This window comes from Hyla sarda, chromosome 5 (assembly GCF_029499605.1).
Source record: "Hyla sarda isolate aHylSar1 chromosome 5, aHylSar1.hap1, whole genome shotgun sequence".
Classification (NCBI taxonomy): domain Eukaryota; kingdom Metazoa; phylum Chordata; class Amphibia; order Anura; family Hylidae; genus Hyla; species Hyla sarda.
The window spans coordinates 281,259,233-281,282,026 of NC_079193.1; the positions used below are offsets into that span (position 1 = coordinate 281,259,233).

Genomic DNA, 22,794 nt, shown 5'->3' on the forward strand with positions numbered 1-22,794 from the left:
CTGTCTATTATATTACTTTTAACTCCTTTAGAGCACGGGAGTGAATGCCATCTGGACTTGGCGATTTTGTCTATTTTGATTTTTTGTAGGCGGCACTGTACTTCTTCCTGTGTTAGACAGGTGACCTGTACTGGGGTTTTCAGTTATACAAAGACAAATCCAACAAAAACTTGGGATAGCAATCCCAGGAAAAATGAGAGCGGGCAATACAGCAAGGTATCTCGCTGTATTTCACCTGGCATTTCATTTTCCTCAATGAATACAGTGGAGAAGAATTTGTTTAATATATTTTCTTTTTTCTGATCCCCATTTATAATTTCTTCTTTACCGTTTTTTAAAGGGCCAACACTTTTATTTTTAACCTTTTGCTATTTATATAGTTAAAGAACATTTTGGGGTTAGTTTTACTCTCTTTGGCAATGAGTCTTTCTGTCTCTATTTTTGCGGCTATCAAACTTTGCCTTCCTAGAGTTCATTGTTTTTGTGGCCCCTCGAGAGATTCCCTCATTAAAGAACAAGTTATAATGTATTATATTATGGTCACTATTTCCTAGGTGTCCTTCTACTTGCACATAAATTACTCTGTCAGGTCTGTTGGTTAATATTAAGCCCAGTAGGGTGCCCCCTCTGTTCGGGCCCTGCACCATTTGGGACAGATAATTGTCTTTAGCTATAGTCAGAAACCTGTTTCCTTTATGAGATTCACAGGTCTCAGTCTCCCAGTTTATATCAGGATAGTTAAAGTCCCCCATTATTATCACCTCGTTCTGATTTGCTGCCTTGTTTGTTTGTCTCAGTAATTGATCTTCCGCCTCTTCCATTATGTTTGGTGGCTTATTGCAAACCCCTATCAGAATTGTTTTATTTTTATCTCCATATATTTCAACCCATAATGACTCCACATTATCGTTTCCCTCCCGTATATCCTCCCTCAGTGCGGCATTCAGACTGGAGTTTACAGACCCCTCCCCCTTTCCGTTTTGTCCGATTCTTCATGAATAGACTATAACCCTGTATGTTGACTGTCCAGTCACAGCTATCGTCACACCAAGTCTCTGTTATACATCAGTTTTATTGGTCAGACTTCTGGCATTAGTCAACATGCATTTCAATGGTGTATGTTGTATGTTTTATTATTATGGTGTATGTTGTATGTTCTATTTGTTTCTATGAAGCCTATCCCTATTAACTATTCTTACCCCTCCCTCCGCTCCACCCCCAGGTACATTAATATGTCCCCCCTCTCTATGTACACTATCTTTCCCCTCTATGTTGTAGGTTCCCTCCCCCCAGTCCCTAGTGTAAACACTCCTCCACCCTTCTAGCCATCTTCTCCCCAAGCACAGCTGCACCCTCCCCATTGAGGTGCAGCCCGTCCCTACGTTAGAGCGTGTATCCGACAGCGAAGTCAGCCCATTTCTCCATGAACCCAAACCCCTCCTTCCTACACCAGCTTCTGAGCCACTTGTTTACCTCCTTAATGTCCCGCTGCCTCTCTAGTGTGGCTCGCAGTACAGGTAATATTTCAGAAAATATTACCTTGGAGGTCTTAGCCTTAAGCTTGCGGCCTAAGTCCCTGAAACCATTATTAAGGACACTCCACCTACCTCTTACTTTGTCATTGGTGCCAATATGTACCATGACCACTGGGTCCTCTCCAGCCCCACCCAGCAACCTGTCAACCCGATCCGCGATGTGCCGATCTAGAATGCCAGGAAGACAACACACTGTTCGGCAATCCTGGTCTTTGTGACAGATCGCCCTGTCTGTCCCCCTTATAATTGAGTCCCCCACTACCAGTACCTTTCTGGCCTGCCCGGCACTCCTAAGTCTGGCTCAAAAGCATAGTAAGGAGTTGGGCTACATTCACATCACGATATTGCAATACAGTTTTGTATCAGATTTTTTTCCCCAAAACGGGAACATCGGTTGCAAAATTGTGCATTTTAAAAACCGCATACAGTTTTGATATTGGTGAAAAAGCCATTTGTCAGTCGCCCACAGACTCCCACAGCTGGGGTTAACTACTACTCCCATCATGGAAAAGACTTATTTTCATGATGGGAGTAATAGTTACCTCGGCTGTGGGAGTTTGTGGGCGGCTTAGGTAACTGCAGTAGTGCTTGTACTACTACTGTTGCAAGATGGGAGCAGTAGTAGGAGGGACAGCCCTTGTGGGGGAAGCGGGAAGCGCTACATTCCCCGGCCGGCCAGCTCTGTATAAAATCACTGAACATCGCTGTAAATACCCGCCAAGAGCCGTGAATGGCAAGACGGTGCCAGCAATTCAGGGCTCCTGGCGGGGAAATGAATATCAAGTGCAGAGTTTGACATATACATCTCCAGGGAGCACAGTGGCACGGCATGCTGCTGCGTTATGATTATGAGCGCAGCAGGTCTCAGAAGGGAGTACAGCCCCTATACTACTACCCCCAAAATGGAACAGACTCTGTTTTATGATGAGAGTAGTAGTAAACATGCTACTGTAGTCACCACAGCAGCCTGCAGACTCCTCCAGCTATCGGAACTACTACTCCCATTATTAAAAATAATCTATTCCATGATGTGAGTACAAAAGCTTACACACCCAGATACATCTAGTTGTGTAAGTTTTTGTATGGTAGGTCAATGTATTTGGTTGCATACGGTTTTCAAATAGTAAACGTAAAAGGCAACCGTAGAGCAAAATTATGAAGTGAATGCACGCTGAGTGAATGCTGCTGCTCCATTCATTGTCTATGGGCCTGATGGAGATAGCAGGGTACATACATTGCTATCTTGGGCAGCTCCATAGAAAATGAATACGACTCACTGCTACATTTCCAAACAAGCCTCATCCCTCTTCTCAAGATCGCGGCTGGTCTAAGTGGTCAGACACCCCCTCCCCCCGGCCCCAGAATTCTGACATTTATCTTCTATCCTGTGGATAAAGGAAAAGTGTTTTAACTTGAAACACCCCTTTAAAGTGTACATGTGATTGTAAATAACTTTCCACAAATGAACAGTAAAAGCAGACATGAAACATTGTAATAAATAATTACAGAAAATGCTGAAAATCAGATTCCTCTCGGTTAAATGGATTTTATTAATTAATTCTGTACAAGAGAAAAGTTAAAGGGGTTATCCAGGAATAGAAAAACAGCTTATTTCTTCCAAAAACAGTACCACACCTGTCCTCAGGTTGTATGTGGTATTACAGCTTTGCTACATTCACTTCAATAGGAAATGAGCTACAATACCACACCCAACATGTGGCAGGTTGGGTTTTTCTAATTTGATAAGGTGGAGCAAAGATGAGGAAAGCCTGATAAGTGCAGATAGAAGAATTCTTATATTAGAATGTATATTACATCTTAAATTGGTACTCCACTGGAAAACTTTTTTTTATTTTTTTAAATCAACTGGTGCCAGAAAGTTAAACAGATTTATAAATTACTTCTACTAAAAAAATCTTAATCCTTCCAGTACTTATCAGCTGCTGTTATGTTCCACAGGAAGTTCTTTTCTTTTTTGAATTTCCTTTCTGCCTGACCACAGTGCTTTTTGCTGACACCAATGTCCATTTTAGGAACTGTCCAGAGTAGGAGCAAATCCCCACAGAAAACCTATCAGGCAGAAAGGAAATTAAAAAAAAATTATGTCCTGTGGATCATAACAGCATCTGATAAATACTGAAAGGATTAAGATTTTTTAATATAAGTAATAGATTTAATAGAATTTAAAATTGATGATGTAATGGGTCATGTGACCCTATTTCCATGTATTTTAAGAGTGTGATTTGTAACGCATGTCAGTCTACGATTAAGCATCGGCAGGTGCGAAACGCGTCAGCATGCTCCTCTGTATGTGACCTCTGTTCTTGATTAGAATAAAGAAAGCCTTATTTTACCTTCATACCTCTTGAGTGCCAGACACATTCTTCTCTACGTACCCAGACTAAGCCGGGGGCAGGTCCGGCGTGTCCGCAGCACAGGTGGGCTGGAATCTGCAGCACGAGTGAGCGGTCAGAGCACGCATTCCACTTCGATGTAATCTTGCATTTCGTCCTCACTTCTTTTCTCAGTCCTTGAGGAAAGAAGGTGAGGATTCGGACATTATCTACAAGGTTGGTCCATTTGATGCAGAACAAGGGAGACAGGTGGTGTGTCTTATAGGAGGCAGTGTACCTTTATAAATTAAAATGATCCAACACTGGTGTGGTACATGTAGATTGCACTCACTTATCACATGAATCTTGACCATTTAAAGGCTTCAAACTAAAAAGAAAACAGTATATAATTCATAAAATGCCCATAGTTTCTGATTATCTTCCGCTAGCTTATTAATCTTTATTGAGATATATGAAATGTATTATGATATAATACTGCTACATATTCAATCACTCCCATAAAAGTTAATTAGTAAAAGTGAAACGTAGAAGAAGTAACTGTGCATGCAAGTGCCCTCCAATAATATCTAAGAAAGTCTATCTAAGAACAGTCTATACAGGAAGCTAAAGTTAACCAGAAATGTTAGACTAAAGGTTTTTTTATTTTTTTAAATCAACTGGTGCCAGAAAGTTAAACAGATTTATAAATTACTTCTACTAAAAAAATCTTAATCCTTCCAGTACTTATCAGCTGCTGTTATGTTCCACAGGAAGTTCTTTTCTTTTTTGAATTTCCTTGGAAATTCTTTTTTGAATTTCCTTGAAAATAGACATTTTCAACCATCAGATTTACTTTTTCGACAACTTATGTCAGACCTTCAATGTCTCGGAAGAAGTCGCCTTGTTTGAAGTTTGTGGCCAGCAGGAAAAGATCTTTTGTCTTGGAAGAAGTTTTCTGTGAAAGAACGTTCCCAGAAAAATCATTAATTCTTTACCAGGTATGGAAAATGTATGGCCTGTTTGAAGGGCTGTGATGGCCAGGATAGACTAAGGGTATGTTCACACTACGGATTATGAACGGAATCTCACCTCGCAGAATTCCGCGAGCGGAGATTCCATTCTGGCAGCCGCCGCCACAATACTTTAGCCGTAGGACCACGCAACACTGCGCTGTCACCATTGATGGCTATGCAGTGTTCGCGGACTTCCGAGCAAAGAATGAACATGTTCTTTCTCTGCGCGTAACAATTTCAGCCGCGGAATTGTCCGCTGCTGAAATTCCGCAGTGTGAACGGGTCTCGCGGAAACCCATTCACACTGATGTTTATGTTCACAGCGCGTAATTCCGTTCACGTAGCGTGAACATACTCAACTTTTAGGGTATTTGTGTGGTCAAAAAGATCATACACCCGGCAGTTGTTTATTTCATGGTTGCTCAACAATCTTCCTTCTTCTGCATTATGTATATGGTCAATTTAAGGATCCCCCTTAGTCACTAATTTTATTAGGAAATACCACTGTAGGTAGAACTATTTTTGTTTTATGACTTACTTAACCAAGAAAGGAATGGTGAATGAGCTGAAAATGTTCTTGTATCCGTCCCCTTTATAGTACTTTTCAATAATCTCTCTTACATAGTGCTTGGAATGTTCTTTTGTATTTATTCATGATGTTGCTTAGTAAGAGAATGGACTCCTCACTCTTCAGCACATGGATATTTTATATGGGTGAACTTTTAAAACCAGCTGGCTATTAGTTATTATTTTCATGTGTCATAGTAACAATATAAGTGTAATGAATGTAGAGGTTTACAAACACATGAAAGAGTTTAAAGGGAGAAAAAAACACACGGGGTGCTCCCTGATTAGGTATATCCACTGGTGTGCACCCTCCACCACACCAAAGTGATATACCAACTTTATTGGTTGCTACACTTGGTTTGTAACGAAGGTGGGTACGGATGCTGGCTGCTGCGCTACAGCCGGTACCGGGCTCCGAGATTAGAGGCCGATGTAGAATAGCAGGATACAGGTAAAAGAGGAAAAACCGGTTTAGGAGGCGCTGCTCAGGCTGCACAGGACAACGGATATTTTTATTTTAGTAATGGGGACGACGTGTTTCGACATTCACTAATGCCTTCCTCAGGTCCACTAACAGTTCCCCAGTTGAAAATGTACAACGTTCTGGGGTACATGCATACACATGAAAGTAAATGTAAGTAACATGAATATTTAGCCAAGCTGAGGATTGGTGTATATGAGGTTAATGGAAGAGATGGCTGTCAGCAAAACAAATATTCAGCCAACAGCTATTGAAGGTGTAAGGTGCTTATAATCTTCTGGGTGACTAATGGACATTTCTGATGATAGGTCCTCCTCTACATCAGTGGTCTCCAAACTATGAACCTCCTGGTGTTGCAAAACTACAACAGTGCCTGATGGGTAGTGCTTTTCCGTTTCTTAGCCAAGCACACTATACTAAAGCACCGTCAAGGCTATAATCATACACTTTGTTGCACATTTGCATATAATTTAAGTTCCCCTAACAACAATTGTTTACCTCCTAGGGTAAATATATCACAAACTAAGAACCTAGGCCCCGGGGTGCACACATCAATCATACTAATTAATATTTTGTCTTTATTAAAAACATTGTCCACAAAAAAAAGTCTACATAATTGCAGAATAATTAATGTTCTCCTAAGTTGGTGTTTCCCAACCAGGGTGCCTCTAGCTGTTGCAAAACTACAACTCCCAGCATGCCCGGACAGCCTTTGGCTTTCCGGGCATGCTGGGAGTTGTAGTTTTGAAACAGCTGGAGGCATCCTGGTTGGGAAACACTGTCCTTAGCAGTCCAGGACAGTATATCTCTTGCTATTAGTTATATTAGTAACAGCAATGTTTATTTTCTGTGAATAATATCCAGCAGAATATAGATTGGCCCGGCACTAGCAGGACTAAGGTAACAATGTCAGTGATGGGAAGCTTCGGTGGAGTGCATGTGTAACCCTGTAAAAGTGCCAATGAAAGGAGGTGCAAAGTCCATATATAGAACGAAGTATGCAAATCAAGAGAAAAAGACTGCACTCACCATAGGCAACGGAGCTTTATTGCAGCATACCAGGTAACAAACACAGGTGGATGGAGGGAGGCGGGGGACATGCACCAGGACAGACTGTTTCACGCCGGAAATGGCACTTCTTCAAGCTGATATACCAGCTTGAAGAAGAGCCGGAAACGGCGTGAAACAGTCTGTCCTGGTGCACGTCCCCCGCCTCCCTCCATCCACCTGTGTTTGTTACCTGGTATGCTGCAATAAAGCTCCGTTGCCTATGGTGAGTGCAGTCTTTTTCTCTTGATTTGAATGTTTATTTTCTCAGAACATATTAAGTGTTCTCCTCCATAAGAAGAGGGACAGCACGCCTAATCACTATGTGATGACTGCACACCACTGTTCCAATCTGTTAATACCATGTGTATGATGCTCCCGGCTTCTCTCCGCAGGTGCTGCCTACTGCCAGTTTATGGATATGCTCTTCCCAGGATGCATAAGCCTAAAGAAGGTCAAGTTTCAAGCCAAGCTGGAACACGAGTACATTCACAATTTCAAACTGCTGCAAGCCTCATTTAAAAGAATGAATGTCGATAAGGTATGACTTTGGCAGAAAAGAATAGTTCATAGATCCTGCTGTTATTGCTGTCTACCGAAAGTTTTGGGAAAATGCAGTCTAGTTGGGTAATGACTAAAATAGTTGGTGGCAAAGTGCCAGAGCGTGATTTGTATCTCACCAGCATCTCCTGGGAAAAGTGCAGGGCTGTTGAGTCTACATGAGACCAGGCATCTGTCATTCAGTAAGTTCTATGTAAGAAGGTCACACAGGCCCCCTTTCTTTCTTGGGGCTATATTTTACACCATTGCCTAAAGTGGTAATTATATCTTTTTATATTTTATATTTCTAGAACTGTTCTACAGAAATCTGGATGTATGTAACAGGTATAGGTGAGGCTTGTTCCTCTGCATGTATACAGTATGGATTACAGTATACGGATGTGTCCTTATTTACCTTTCCTCTTTGATTGACCTATCCTAAGATGAGTAGCACGAGATGACTAGCTTGAGGAAAAAAGGACTTTTCAATATTATCTCAGGAGATGTACATGCTAAGCATGTCTGCCTTGTTATTGTGAATTATAGCATGTTGAAAGTTTTGCTAGTTTTATTTTATTAAATTGTTATTGTATCAATTGAAGTGTTTAGCAAAGCTTACAGAAGGGTTGGGGGAAACATATCTGTATAATACCAGGTTGAAACATTTTTCACAACGGTCATTACCAATCCACAGAATAGGAGATAACTATCTGATTGTGGGGGTCTGACTGCTGGAGCCCCCTGTGACTTTAAGAACAGATACCCGAGTCTCCTGTTAAATGCACATGCATGCCGCTGCTCCATTCATTCTCTATGGGAGTCCCATAGACAGTCTACCACTGTATTGCATCTCCGGGAGCTCCTATAGATAATCAATGGAGCAGTGGCTCACATAGCCAAACTGGGTAAAGGCTGGAAAAAAATAATGATTGCAAAACTTTGGCACAGCTTTATTGTGGCGCATGCGTTTATTGTGGCGCATGCGTGGCGATCCTCCTGGTCCTCCGCCTCTATGGTTGTACGTCAGTGACGTCCCGTGCGTACAACCATACATACGCGGGAGGAACAGGAGGACGGCAGGATCATCGCCATAGCAGTAGATGTGACCCCGGGCCGGAGGAGCAGTGATCGGATCACAGTGGGGGCAGCACACAGACATACAGCCTCCAGCCATACACTGTATATGGCTGGAGGCTGTATGTCTGTGGGGAGGGAGGGGGGGGTGCTGCCAACCTAATGTGGGGGGAACTATACTGCCAACTAATGTGGGGAAACATGCTGGCAACTAATGTGGGGGAACATGCTGCCTACCTAATGAGGGGGGAACTATACTGCCAACCTAATGTGGGGGGAACTATACTGCCAACTAATGTGGGGGAACATGCTGGCAACTAATGTGGGGGAACATGCTGGCAACTAATGTGGGGGAACATGCTGCCTACCTAATATGGGGGGAACTATACTGCCTACCTAATGTGGGGGGAACTATGCTGCCAACCTAATGTGGGGGGAACTATACTGCCAACTAATGTGGGGGAACATGCTGGCAACTAATGTGGGGGAACATGCTTCCTACCTAATGTGTGGGGAACTATACTGCCAACCTAATGTGGGGGAACATGCTGCCAACCTAATGTGGGGGGGAACTATACTGCCAACTAATGTGGGGGAACATGCTGGCAACTAATGTGGGGGAACATGCTGCTTACCTAATGTGGGGGGAGCTATACTGCCAACCTAATGTGAGGGAACATGCTGCCAACTAATGTGGGGGGACATGCTGCCTACCTAATGTGGGGGGAACTATACTACCAACCTAATGTGGGGGGAACTATACTGCCTACCTAATGTGGGGTGAACTATACTGCCAACCTAATGTGTGGGGGAACATGCTGGCAACTAACATGGGGGAACATGCTGCCTACCTAATGTGGGGGAACTATACTGCCAACCTAATGTGGGGGAACTATACTGCCAACCTAATGTGGAGGAACATGCTGCCAACCTAATGTGGGGGGAACTATACTGCCAACTAATGTGGGGGAATATGCTGCCTGCCTAATGTGGGGGGAACTATACTGCCAACCTAATGTGGGGGGAACTATACTGCCAACCTAATGTGGGGGGGAACTATACTGCCAACCTAATGTGGGGGGGAACTATACTGCCAACCTAATGTGGGGGGAACTATACTGCCAACCTAATGTGGGGGAACATGCTGCCTACTAATGTGGGGGAACATGCTGCCTACCTAATGTGGGGGGGAACTACAAGGTACTGTACATTGCAGTAGGAGGGGTAGTCTTATATGGTGAGTATATCCCAAACTCTACATTTTAACTGTAAAAGTTGGGGGTCGTCTTATACACCCAGTCGTCTTATACGCCGGCATATACGGTATGTGGGGAGGGGGGGGAGGGGTCCTACAGATACAACCGGCCCTTTGAGGGTGACCAAACTGCTGATGCGGCCCCCGATGAATATGAGTTTGACACCCCTGCTCTATACCATTCATCAATAGTATATGTGGAACAGCACCACCTCTCTCTATTTTCTCAGTGGATCCCCATTATTGTCATGATGCACGCAGTGTCAGGTCTTGATCTCCTGGCCCCAAAACATGCACTTGATAAAGACAGTATTGTTCTGCTGAAACATCATATTTTTGTTTTGTGTTCAGTTAAAGCTCCCTGTAGCTTTTAATAATTTTTGCAAAGAAGTGGTGCTGTGATCTATTTTACTATAATATTCATAATATAGACTACTTAGAACAGTAGTGCGGAATTCAGGTATTTCTATAATTGTAGAGGCTGAGTTAACGTACAGCAGTTGCCATTAAAAGACTAACAAGCAAAATAAAAGAAATATTGCTTTTCACTTCAAGATTTTTATATTTTAAGACAAAACAGCATGTGATCTCAAAAGACCAGTTCCAAAATTGGTAACAATCAAGACATCACTACAACAACCAGATTGCCTGGAGATAGAAGCTACACTTCCAGAATGCAATATGAACTAACACCAATGTTATTAACATGAGATCAGGAGGCCAAACCTAAAGGCAATGCAGGAAACTGTAAAACAAATTGTAAACCAGAAAATAGAATTATTGTTTTTTTTCTAAATTGTAGATGTACCTTTTGGTAAAGCTATGCTTCTGTCTTAAAGACTGTTAATACACCTAAAATAAATAAGTGTTCCCACCGGTGTCTAACAGGGACTGTTGATAATAGTCAATTAAAAAAAAAATTCAACCCCATTATAGCCCTTATTATTAAAGGGGTACTCCGCACCCCTAGACATCTTATCCCCTATCCAAAAATAAACATTTTTTTTTTTTTTAAATCAACAGATTTGTAAATGAATTAAAAAAAATGTAATCCTTCCTGTACTTATCAGCTGTTGTATGCTCCACAGGAAGTTCTTTTCTTTTTGAATTTCCTTTCTACCTGACCACAGTGCTCTCTGCTGACACCTCTGTCCATTTTAGGAACTGTCCAGAGTAGGAGCAAATCCCCATAGCAAACATATCCTGCTGCGGACAGTTCCTAAAATGGACAGAGGTGTCAGCAGAGAGCACTGTGGTCAGACAGAAAGGAAATTCAAAAATAAAAGAACTTCCTGTGGAGCTTACAACAGCTGATAAGTATTGGAAGGATTAAGATTTTTAAATAGAAGTCATTTACATATTAGGTTTAACTTTCTGGCACCAGTCGATTAAAAAAAAAGTTTTCCAAGGGAGTACTGCTTTTAACGGAACGCTAAACATAGGAAATACATAATAAATACCGTATCTGCCTTCCTTTATCTCCTTCTTTTTTAGCCTTATTTTATCTCACAATTAAAACAGAAAATTACAATAATATATTTTCCTCCCCCCTCCCTCATCTTCATAATCCTGTGTTTGGCTGCAAGACAACTGGCTGGGATGCAGTAGAAGTTTCCCCCTATGCCCAGGCCCATGTTTCCCAACCAGGGTGCCTCCAGCTGTTGCAAAACTACAATTCCCAGCATGCCCGGACAGCCTTCGGCTGTCCGGGCATGCTGGGAGTTGTAGATTTCCAACAGCTGGAGGCACCCTGGTTGGGAAACATTGGCCCAGGCCGTGGAAGTGGAACAGATCAGCAATATTTTCAAATGAGCGCGATCATTCATGTATTCTCTAAAGAGAGCGGAGGGCCAGTCAAATGCCAAATCATCTCATCACATCAATCCCTTTGTTCTCGCCTTTGACAAAATACAGGCACATTAAATGTCACCTGTATTTTGCCGACAGCACCAGGGATAGCACACAAAAGGAATTCACATTCTCGTCTGTTATTCAATTCAATGTCATAACATTATATTAGGGAATTGCTTCTATGCAGCTCATACTGTCTTCAAAGGTGACATTTCACCTTAAAGGGGTACTCCCGTGGAAAACTTTTTTTTTTTTTTTTATTAAATCAACTAGTGCCAGAAAGTTAAACAGATTTGTAAATCACTTCTATTAAAAAATCTTAATCCTTCCAGTACTTTTTAGGGGCTGTATACTAAAGAGAAATCCAAAAAAGAAATGCATTTCCTCTGATGTCATGACCACAGTGCTCTCTGCTGACCTCTGCTGTCCATTTTAGGAACTGTCCAGAGCAGGAGAAAATCCCCATAGCAAACATATGCTGCTCTGGACAGTTCCTAAAATGGACAGCAGAGGTCAGCAGAGAGCACTGTGGTCATGACGTCAGAGGAAATGCATTTCTTTTTTGGATTTCTCTTTTGTATACAGCCCCTAAAAGTACTGTAAGGATTAAGATTTTTTTTAATAGAAGTGATTTACAAATCTGTTTAACTTTCCGGCACTAGTTGATTTAAAAAAAAAAGTTTTCCACGGGAGTACCCCTTTAAGCTCATTGACATCCGCTAGTCTTAGCAAAAAGTAAACTAGTTCATGTGTAGGCTGGACTGACCCATTTACTTTTGTGTCAACCCTAGAAGTTGGATATACCCATAGATCACCATAGAGGTAATCCAAAAATACCCATCTTTTCCATATACAGTATTAAAAACCCATAAGCTTTACTAGAAATTAACACACAAGTGAATTTAAAACATTGGTGCTATATCCTCCTTTTGGCTAAAGTGCTGTTGAAAGGTTCACTTGCAGATTTAGGAATAATGGGGGAAGATTTATCAAAACGTGTCCAGAGGAAAAGTTGCCCAGTTGCCCATAGCAACCAATCAGATTGCTCCTTTCATTTTCAAAGAGGCCTGTGAAAAATGAAAGACGCGATCTGATTGGTTGCTAGGGGCAACTCAGTAACTTTTCCTCTAAACAGGTTTTGATAAACCTCCCACAGTGCACCTTTTTAAAATCTTAGATCTCAGCTATATAGCACCAATGTTTTAAATGCACTTGTGTGTTAATGTCTAATAAAGCTTATGGGTTTTTAACATATGGGAAAGATGGGTATTTTTGGATAACTTTTATGGTGATTTATGGGTATATGTATTGGTCTGCATACCAGTGGGGAACTCTAGAAGTAGCACATAGATTGCACCCACATTGCAGTTACTTAAAGGGGTACTCTTTTTTTTCTTAAATCAACTGGTGCCAGAAAGTTAAACAGATTTGTAAATTACTTCTATTAAAAAAATCTTAATCCTTCCTGTACTTATTAGCTGCTGAATACTACAGAGGAAGTTCTTTTCTTTTTGGAACACAGAGCTCTCTGCTGAATCACAAGCACAGTGCTCTCTGCTGACATCTCTGTCCATTTTAAGAACTGTTCAGAGTAGGAGAAAATCCTCATAGCAAACATATATTGCTCTGGACAGTTCCTAAAATGGACAGAGATGTCAGCAGAGAGCTCTGTGTTCCAAAAAGAAACAAATTTCCTCTGTAGTATTCAACAGCTAATAAGTTCTGAAAGGATTAAGATTTTTTAATAGAAGTAATTTACAAATTTGTTTAACTTTGTGGCACCAGTTGATTTAAAAAAAAAAAAAAAAAAAAAAGTTTTCCACCGGAGTACCCCTTTACCACTCGCCATTACTATATCCAACAATACAGGTAAATGCTACTTGGTATGCAGTAAATGCACTTGTGACTTCATGCTCTGAATATTTTTATGATATTTTTAGCATTACTACCATCTAGTACTGTAGTAGTCTAAAAATATACTGACTGTGAATATCTTATCATTTGTTAACATGGCTTTCTTATTATCTAGCTCTCACAAGATAAGCAGTAATGTTTTGTCTACTGACTCTCATACTGGGTGAACTAGTACTGCAGACTAGAACAATATTCGGTAGAAAGGTAGATTAGGTATTAATTATTTAATGGCAATTGCAGGTAAACATTTTGCTGCTTTATCTTTCAATGTATATGTTTTATGTTTTTTGTTTTTTAAATTTGCAGTTTCTTAAATTTGTTGCATATTGCTAAGTATAAACAGAGTTGCCATCAAATATATCAAGGAAGGTATATACATATACTTTTGTTGTTGTTGTTGTTCAGGACCTACTGTTGTCACATACGGTCCACATCTTGGTCATGTCTGGTAAATGTAATATGAATTGACCCAAATTAGATTATTTTTATAAATATTTTATTAAACACTTGTTTATCTTCATTTTAGCCATGTCTTGTGAAAACACGTTGGCCCAGATGCAGCAATCTTCCAAAACCAAAAACTGGTTTTGTCCATAACAACCAATCACCGTTTAGCTTTCATATCTCAACAGACTTTAGTAAAAATGAAAGCTGAGCTGTGATTGGTTGTAAGGACAAATCAGACAGTTTGGTTTTAGGCAGAGTCATAAATCTAGTGAAAATCTGAAACCACACTGCTCAAAAAATAAAGGGAACACTATAACACCACAATGTAACGCCAAGTCAATCACACTTCTGTGAAATCACACTGTCCACTCAGGAAGAAACACTGATTAACAATCAATTTCACATGCTGTTGTGCAAATGGAACAGACAACAGGTAGAAATTATAGGCAATAAAGGAGTGGTTCTGCAGGTAGTGACCACATACCACTTCTCAGTTCCCAAGCTTCCTGGCTGATGTTTTGGTCACTTTTGAATGCTGGCGGTGCTTTCACTCTAGTGGTAGCATGAGACGGAGTCTACAACCCACACAAATGGCTCAGGTAGTGCAGCTCATCCAGGATGGCACATCAATGCGAGCTGTGGCAAGAAGGTTTGCTGTGTCTGTCAGCGTAGTGCCCAGAGCATGGAGGCGCTACCGGGAGACAGGCCAGTACATCAATAGACGTGGAGGAAACCGTAGGAGGGCAACAACCCAGCAGCAGGACTGCTACCTCCGCCTTTATGTAAGGAGGAGCACTGCCAGAGCCCTGCAAAATGACCTCCAGCAGGCCACAAATGTGCATGTGTCCACTCAAACTGTCAGAAACAGACTTCATGAGGGTGGTATGAGGGATTGACGTCCACAGGTGGGGGTTGTGCTTACAGCCTAACACCGTGCAGGACGTTTGGCATTTGCCAGAGAAGATTACCAAGATTGGCAAATTCACCACTGGCGCCCTGTGCTCTTCACAGGTGAAAGCAGGTTCACACTGAGCATATGTGACAGACGTGACAGTCCTTTTGCCTGCAACATCCTCCAGCATGACCGGTTTGGTGGTGGGACAGTAATGGTTTGGGGTGGCATTTCTTTGGGGGGCCACACAGCCCTCCATGTGCTTGCCAGAGGTAGCCTGACTGCCATTAGGTACTGAGATGAGATGCTCAGACCCCTTGTGAGACCATATGCTGGTGTGGTTGGCCCTGAGTTACTTCTAATGCAAGACAATGCTAGACCTCATGTGGCTGGAGTGTGTCAGCAGTTCCTACAAGAGGAAGGCATTGATGCTATGGACTGGCCCGCCCATTCCCCAGACCTGAATCCGATTGAGCACATCTGGGACATCATGTCTCGCTCCATCCACCAACGCCACGTTGCACCACAGACTGTCCAGGAGTTGGCAGATGCTTTAGTCCAGGTCTGGGAGGACATCCCTCAGGAGACCATCACCACCTCATCAGGAGCATGCCCAGGCGTTGTAGAGAGGTCATACGGGGACATGGAGGCCACACACACTAGTGTGTAGTGTAGTTTTCCACTTTTATTTTGAGTGTGAGTCCATATACAGACCTCCATGGGTTGATAAATTTGATTTCTATTGATTGTGTGATTTTGTTGTCATAACATTCAACTATGTAAAGAGGAAAGTATTTAATACGATTAGTTCATTCATTCAGATCTAGGATGTGTTATTTTGGTGTTCCCTTTTTTTTTTTTTGAGAAGTGTATATTTAATTGTAAAACATAGTAACTAAATAGGATGGAGAAAGGGAAGATAGAGGTTGTAGTGCAAAAAAGTCTGTAGCATATAGACTAATAGCTTCCATGCATTTGTACTTGTATTTTCGAATACTTAATAGTTGTTTGACTGTTTCCTTTAATGGACTTATTACGGGTTGTTCTTCAGGTCATACCAGTAGAAAAGCTGGTTAAAGGACGGTTCCAAGACAACCTGGATTTTATTCAGTGGTTCAAGAAATTCTTTGATGCTAACTATGATGGCAAAGAATATGATCCTATGGAAGCCAGACAAGGACAAGATGCCCTGCCACCCCCTGATCCCGGTGAACAGATCTTCAACCTGCCAAAAAAGTCTCATCATGCCAACTCTCCCACAGCAGGTACGACCTAGACCAAAAAAAACAGAATACTTTATGTTGCCTAGATAAACATCTTTCTAGTTATCTTTTATGTCTGTGATCAAACAGATGGTTTTATATAAATAATTTTAGATAGGAAATTATAATTAGGTTCTGGTACATGGACACTTGGTGGTACAGAGCTGCGTGACTGAATCATACTTTGGGAAGGGTATTTCATGACCTGAGAAAGTTAATCTGCCTGTGAGTAGTAATGCCTGAAGAATGTGAGTTGCTGTAAGCATCATTCCTCCCTGGATTCTAGTTGAATTTCAGTATCCCCTTGGTGCATTGTCATGTCATGGCATATATAATGTACAGTTCCTCAGGGCCCAAGCCACCTTATATGACCCCTATTCAGACCGATGAAATGGAATCTGAATTCCATGATTGTTTCAGTTGCCTCAGTTTTCTTCTTAGTTAAAGTCTACATATCAGTGTCTCCTAAGGTGACAACGTGATTGTCTAACAAAGAAATCTATGGGATTGTTAACAATTCTGTTTTAGCAATTTTACAAATACTTTATTGTGTTCAAAAGTAACATTTCACTTTTTTTTTTGTAGTTTTAGCAAAACAAATAAAATTGTGCGGAAAGCATCATAGCCTGCTTCACTTAATGTTTGGCATGAGAGGTGATTCACATAGGTACCACAGTATATGGGTGTGGACCTGCTATGCCACCTACCAGTTTGACTTTGGGCACGTAATCTAAGTACCTGGTATTCACCCTTTATCCCGCTCCAGTATGCGAAAACTGGACTTCTGCTGCAGAAAAGATACCCGGTCACGGCCACAAAAGTGGTCCCAATTAGATGACAGCTGGCCAGGCAGGCCAGAATGCCAAGCACCAGGGACACAGGCAGGAGGGGCAGGCTGACGCTGTAGTTGGTAGTAGTGCAGCACAGCAGAGTACAGAGTAGCAGACCTGAAATGGTGTTGTAGCTGTGGTAAATCTGTAGCACAGCAGAGCTGAAAAGCTCAGCTGCAGCTAGGTGTTGCAGGCTTGATAAGAGCACATGTATGGTTGACAGTCTGGATAATTCACTGGGTCAGTGCATGACTTTTATAAGTTTTCCCCATAAATTCCTGTTAGGCACCACATGTATAAGATTGCTCCATCATTTTGCTAATAGTAAAATACACAATTGCTCAGGCAACAGCAAAATGACGGAGCAATCTTATATATGTGGTGCCTAACAGGGACTTATGAGGAAAACCTATAACAGTCACATACTGACAATAACAGTCATGCACTGACCCATTAAGTTACAGCCACTAACACACGACCTGTATAGAGCAGAACAGGAACTCCAGCAGTGGTAAAAGCAGCAGGAGTGAGTCCAGAGGAGGGCCTACAGTAGTGATGTGGAGTAAAGAATGCAGCTCAGTGCTTCTTAGTGCCAGGACACACAATACACCAGCAGATGCCAACTGCCAGCATTACAGAATGATGATATTTTATGCTCTCACCTTATCTGAGGACATAGGAGTGCACGCTATATTAAAATGTAACTTTTATTCACATCCTTAAAAATTAATACTCTACACAAAAACAAAATTCATCCAATTCCTACCACAAAAAGCGACAGTGACCAGTAAATTGTCCAATTTGACCAGTTCATAATACCTTCATCCAAACCAACAAATGACCCTTCACCCTGAAGATGAATGCAAATATACATACAAAAAAAATCATTGGATCTAACCCAATGCAGGCATAACTTTTTAGTCTGTGAGTAGGCATTACGGGTCAATCATGGCTAGACTATATTGGTATTGATAATTCCAGGGATCCACAAGGACAGCTTTCCCTAATACACCATAGAAAAAGAAGAGTATATGTATGCCCACTCAGGGAGTGTCAAAGCACTTGCCCTAAAAAAGGCCAACTCCTGCCCTGGTCTAAAGCCTGGTCAGTCCCTATTTCAGCACTACAGATCTTACCCAACATGTTTCCTTCATGGGGCCTGGCAGTAATAAGAGGAAAAAGTGTGGTACATTAAAAGAACAGTGATGTTTGTGGGTCTGACCAATAGCAATGGGCCATATGTTGTCAATTTTAGTTCATATTAATCACTGCTAGATAGGCCAAGTTTTGCTCCTCATTCACAAATGAGAGGTTTTGCCCTCCGTGGCCCTGTGTCCATCACCTAATGTCCCTCCTTGGGCAACTTTGGATAAGTCGATACCTAGAACACCCAACAAGATCCCCTGTTTTTCTGATGCTCTAATCTCTTTGACTAGTCATCACAATTTCTTCCTTATCATTGTCGCTCAGATCCTTCTTTACTCATTTCCTCTGCTTCCAAAAAATCTACTTTAGTATCTGACTGATCACTTGCTGTGTACTAATGTAGTAATGTAAATAATGTAGTTGTCAGTTCACCTGTTGGTAGTATTACTGCTTTGACAAGGGGCTTTACAGTAGGCTTTACAGTCTGAAGGGAGCCTAGGCGGGAAAGCATTATATAGTAGGAATATTTTTTTTTCTGGAATTTTATTTTTTGGGTTGGTCACTATTGTTCTTCCAGTGATAGCTTCTTCGACTGTGTTCTATGTTTTATGCTTGTTTTGTAGGGATATAACTCAACTTGCACATTTTAGGAACATGATTAACATTGTCATATCTCTGACTACCTCTAGTCTGTTGTCCAGTACAGTTTTTTTTTTAGCTTGCTGTACTTAGTACTTTATGGTTTTAGTCTAAGCCTGTAACTTTGTACCCCACAAGGTGACAGCTCATTGCTTTACCATATGGGACATATATTTTTAGTAAAACAGATTGGGGTGGGAGGATTCTGTGCTGGTGGGAAAGGATACATGCATACCTTTGTGTGTGAGGTAATCTTGCTTTTAGCAGAAAAAGTATGCGGTCATGTGAACTGGAACTTGTCCAGATACAAAGTGCCTGTCCAACAGCAGTTATTGCATTCCTATACTTGAAACATGACTGACCACAGTGGATGGAATCATTGAGAGTGATGTGCTCTGTTTAGAGTGGAAGGCAGGACATGTCCCTTTTAGATGTACAGAGAACAGTGGATCATATTGAGCTACTAAATGAGCTACTAATTCTTGCATGCATAAATAAGTTGTTCATTTTTGCACCAGCCCCATTTTTCTCAAAGATATCCAACTTTTCTGCACAAAAATTTGCAACTTTTTTTTTAACAACCTTTTTATTGTGTAGGAATTGATGATAAATTCATCCAAAACCATACACCATTAGGTCATAGTACTGTTTAGAGATACAGTCATGGCCGGAAATGTTGGCACCCCGTAAATTTTTCCAGATAATGACGTTTTTCTCACAGAAAAGGATTGCAGTAACACATGTTTTGCTATACACATGTTTATTCCCTTTGTGTGTATTGGAACTAAATCAAAAAAAGGGAGGAAAAAAAGCAAATTGGACATAATGTCATACCAAACTCCAAAAATGGGCTGGACAAAATTATTGGCACCCTTTCAAAATTGTGGAAAAATAAGATTGTTTCAAGCATGTGATGCTCCTTTAAACTCACCTGGGGCAAGTAACAGGTGTTGGCAATATAAAAATCACACCTGAAAGCAGATAAAAAAGAGAGAAGTTCACTTAGTATTTGCATTCTGTGTCTGTGTGTGCCACACTAAGAATGGACAACAGAAAGAGGAGAAGAGAACTGTCTGAGGACTTGAACAAAAATTGTGGAAAAATATCAACAATCTCAAGGTTTCAAGTCCATCTCCAGAGATCTAGATTTGCCTTTGTCGACAGTGCGCAACATTACCAAGAAGTTTGCAACCCATGGCACTGTAGCTAATCTCCCTGGGCATGGACGGAAGAGAAAAATTGATGAAAGGCGTCAATGCAGGATGGTCCGGATGGGGGATAAGCAGCCCCAAACAAGTTCCAAAGATATTCAAGCTGTCTTGCTGGCTCAGGGAGCCTCAGTGTCAGTGCAAACTATCAGTCAACATTGAAATGAAATGAAACGCTATGGCAGGAGACCCAGGAGGACCCAACTGCTGACACAGAGACCTAAAAAAGCAAGACTATATTTTGCCAAAATGAACTTAAGTAAGCCAAAATCCTTCTGGGAAAACATCATGTGGACAGATGAGACCAAGCTGAAACTGTGTGGTACACACAGACACACAAAGACTAAGTGAACTACTCTCCTTTTTATCTGCTTTCAGGTGTGATTTTTATATTGCCCACACCTGTTACTTGCCCCCAGGTGAGTTTAATGGAGCATCACATGCTTGAAACAATCTTATTTATTCCCAATTTTGAAAGGTGATAAATTTGTCCAGCCCATTTTTGGAGTTTGGTGAGACATTATGTCCAATTTGCTTTTTTTCCTCCCTTTTTTTTTTTTTTTTGTTTAGTTCCAATATTTACAAAGGGAATAAACATGTGTATAGCAAAACATGTGTTACTGCAATCCTTTTCTGTGAGAAATAATAGATTTTCTTAAAAAATGTCAGGGGTGCCAACATTTACGGCCATGACTGTATGTAGATTAATGTGTTTATATGACAATGTACTTTACCATAGGCAGTCTTATGTAACTTGTGAAGCATTTTGTTTTAACTGAAATTAGGACAATAATACATGGTATAAGGTATATACCGGTACATGCTGATGTATATGAGATTTGCACCATAGGTATATCCCACAGTAGTTACTTTTCTTATTATGTACCCCTCATAGGCAGGTATCTCCTCAGGTTAGTACCCCCCCCCCCCCCAATATGTAAATACATTCATATGTAGTTGGAATTGTATTAATCACAGTCAGTCAGACACTGATCTCTTCTATACTATGCCCTTAGTGATTATAGTTACATCCAGGGAATCACAGGTAATGTCTTCTCTGATCGACGTCGTCCTCTTTTTTTCTTTTCTTCCCCATCCGACTCAGACCCTTGTGACGACTTCTTTCAGCCAAAACTCATCTCTTCACAGTTTGGCCACCCCTGTGCTATAAAGTATAATAGAGAAGTGCAGCTTAAAGGACAACTGCAGCGCAATATACACTTATTCCCTATCTACAAGATAGGGGATAAGTGTTTGATCGCGGGGGGTCCCACCGCTGGGACCCCCCGAGATCTCCCTAACGGGGCGCCGCCATTAGCGCTCATAGTGAGCGCTAAGGCGCGTAGCGTCGACCTAGAGGTCGACGGTGATGCCCGTCTCCTCCCCGTCCCCATACAGTTCTATGGGGGAGCCGGGGAGGCACGAACGCTGCCTCCCCGCATCTCCCATAGAGATGCATGGAGGAGGTGTGCCGGCCGCAACGTCATGCCCCGTACAGGAGATCGTGGGGGGTCCCAGCGGTCGGACCCCCCGCGATCAAACACTTATCCCCTATCTTGTAGATAGGGGATAAGTGTATATTAAGCTGCAGTTGTCCTTTAAGTAATATAGCTTGAGGTATAGCTGCAGCCCATTTGGGTCAGTAAAGATGTACTTTATGAGAATGAAGAATCTGTATTCTAGGCATAAGGTGGGATTTTCTGCACACTGCAGATGCTGTATGTGCAGTTTTATTTTCTAGCTCTTAGTTTGTGGACTCCATTGATTTTTTTGGTTTATTTCAACTTTTTCATGGCAGAGAGAGAGGAATTGCAAGTAAATAACCTAGTGTTCTAAAACCTGCTCTACAGAGACACCTACTGGTCAGATCTCTGTAACATAAACATATTTACTTTTGACTTTACACCACAAAGATATTCCACAGTGCTTTACATAGACTAGTTACTCATGTCAGTCCTTATCCCCAGTGAAACTCACTATTACATTTATCCATATTTATAGATAACCTATTAGTATGGGATTTATGGTTTCCTTTGTGGGTGGAGATCAATTTGAGACACAGACTTAAGGCCCACAGTTTAGGCAGAAATGGCCTTCTGTCCAATGTGTATGGGGGCTTCCTGACTCTCCCCTACATGTTAGGGAGCAGCATGATTTTTACATCCATCAAATGTAAAATGGATGGGTTAAAATTGTATTAAATCTTCTCCTGAAAAAATGAAAACCGGTACGTTTTAAAACCGAATATCTGAGATGGTTGGTAATCCTTTTGAATGCGTTTTTTTCCGTAACAAAAACAAATTGTATTCATTAAAATGTTTCCTAATCTTTCTAGACAATTCTGAAGCTACTGGACATGTGTAGGGAAAAATTGTGTTTGTTTAAATGGATGAAAACTGTCGAAAACACAAAACTGTTATGTTACTCAGTACCTCATTCTGATCATGTACCTTTTTATGTATTTTATGCATTAATTTTTATGTATCTGTCGCCCACATTTCACAAAAAAATAACATAGTACTCCTCTGTGCTCTCTCCTGTCCTATCAGACATATGAGAGCACAGATGAGTCCTATCAGACAGATGAGAGCACAAAGGAGTCCTATCAGACAGGAGAGAGAGCACAGATGAGTGCTATCAGACAGGAGAGAGAGCACAGATGAGTGCTATCAGACAGGAGAGAGAGCACAGATGAGTGCTATCAGACAGGAGAGAGAGCACAGATGAGTGCTATCAGACAGGAGAGAGAGCACAGAGGAG

The 22,794-nt window shown here is 41.4% G+C and overlaps 1 protein-coding gene across 4 annotated transcripts in view; it reads left to right on the top strand.

Moving 5' to 3' along the window:
- The window catches only part of MAPRE2 (microtubule associated protein RP/EB family member 2), a 200,309-nt gene that overhangs the window by 148,778 nt on the left and 28,737 nt on the right, over positions 1-22,794 (top strand). For all 4 annotated transcript variants that reach the window (XM_056521879.1, XM_056521881.1, XM_056521880.1 and 1 more), the window contains 2 exons: positions 7,372-7,517; positions 16,001-16,214. In XM_056521879.1, coding sequence (XP_056377854.1) covers positions 7,372-7,517; positions 16,001-16,214 — 360 coding nt within the window. The remainder of the gene's footprint in view (positions 1-7,371; positions 7,518-16,000; positions 16,215-22,794) is intronic.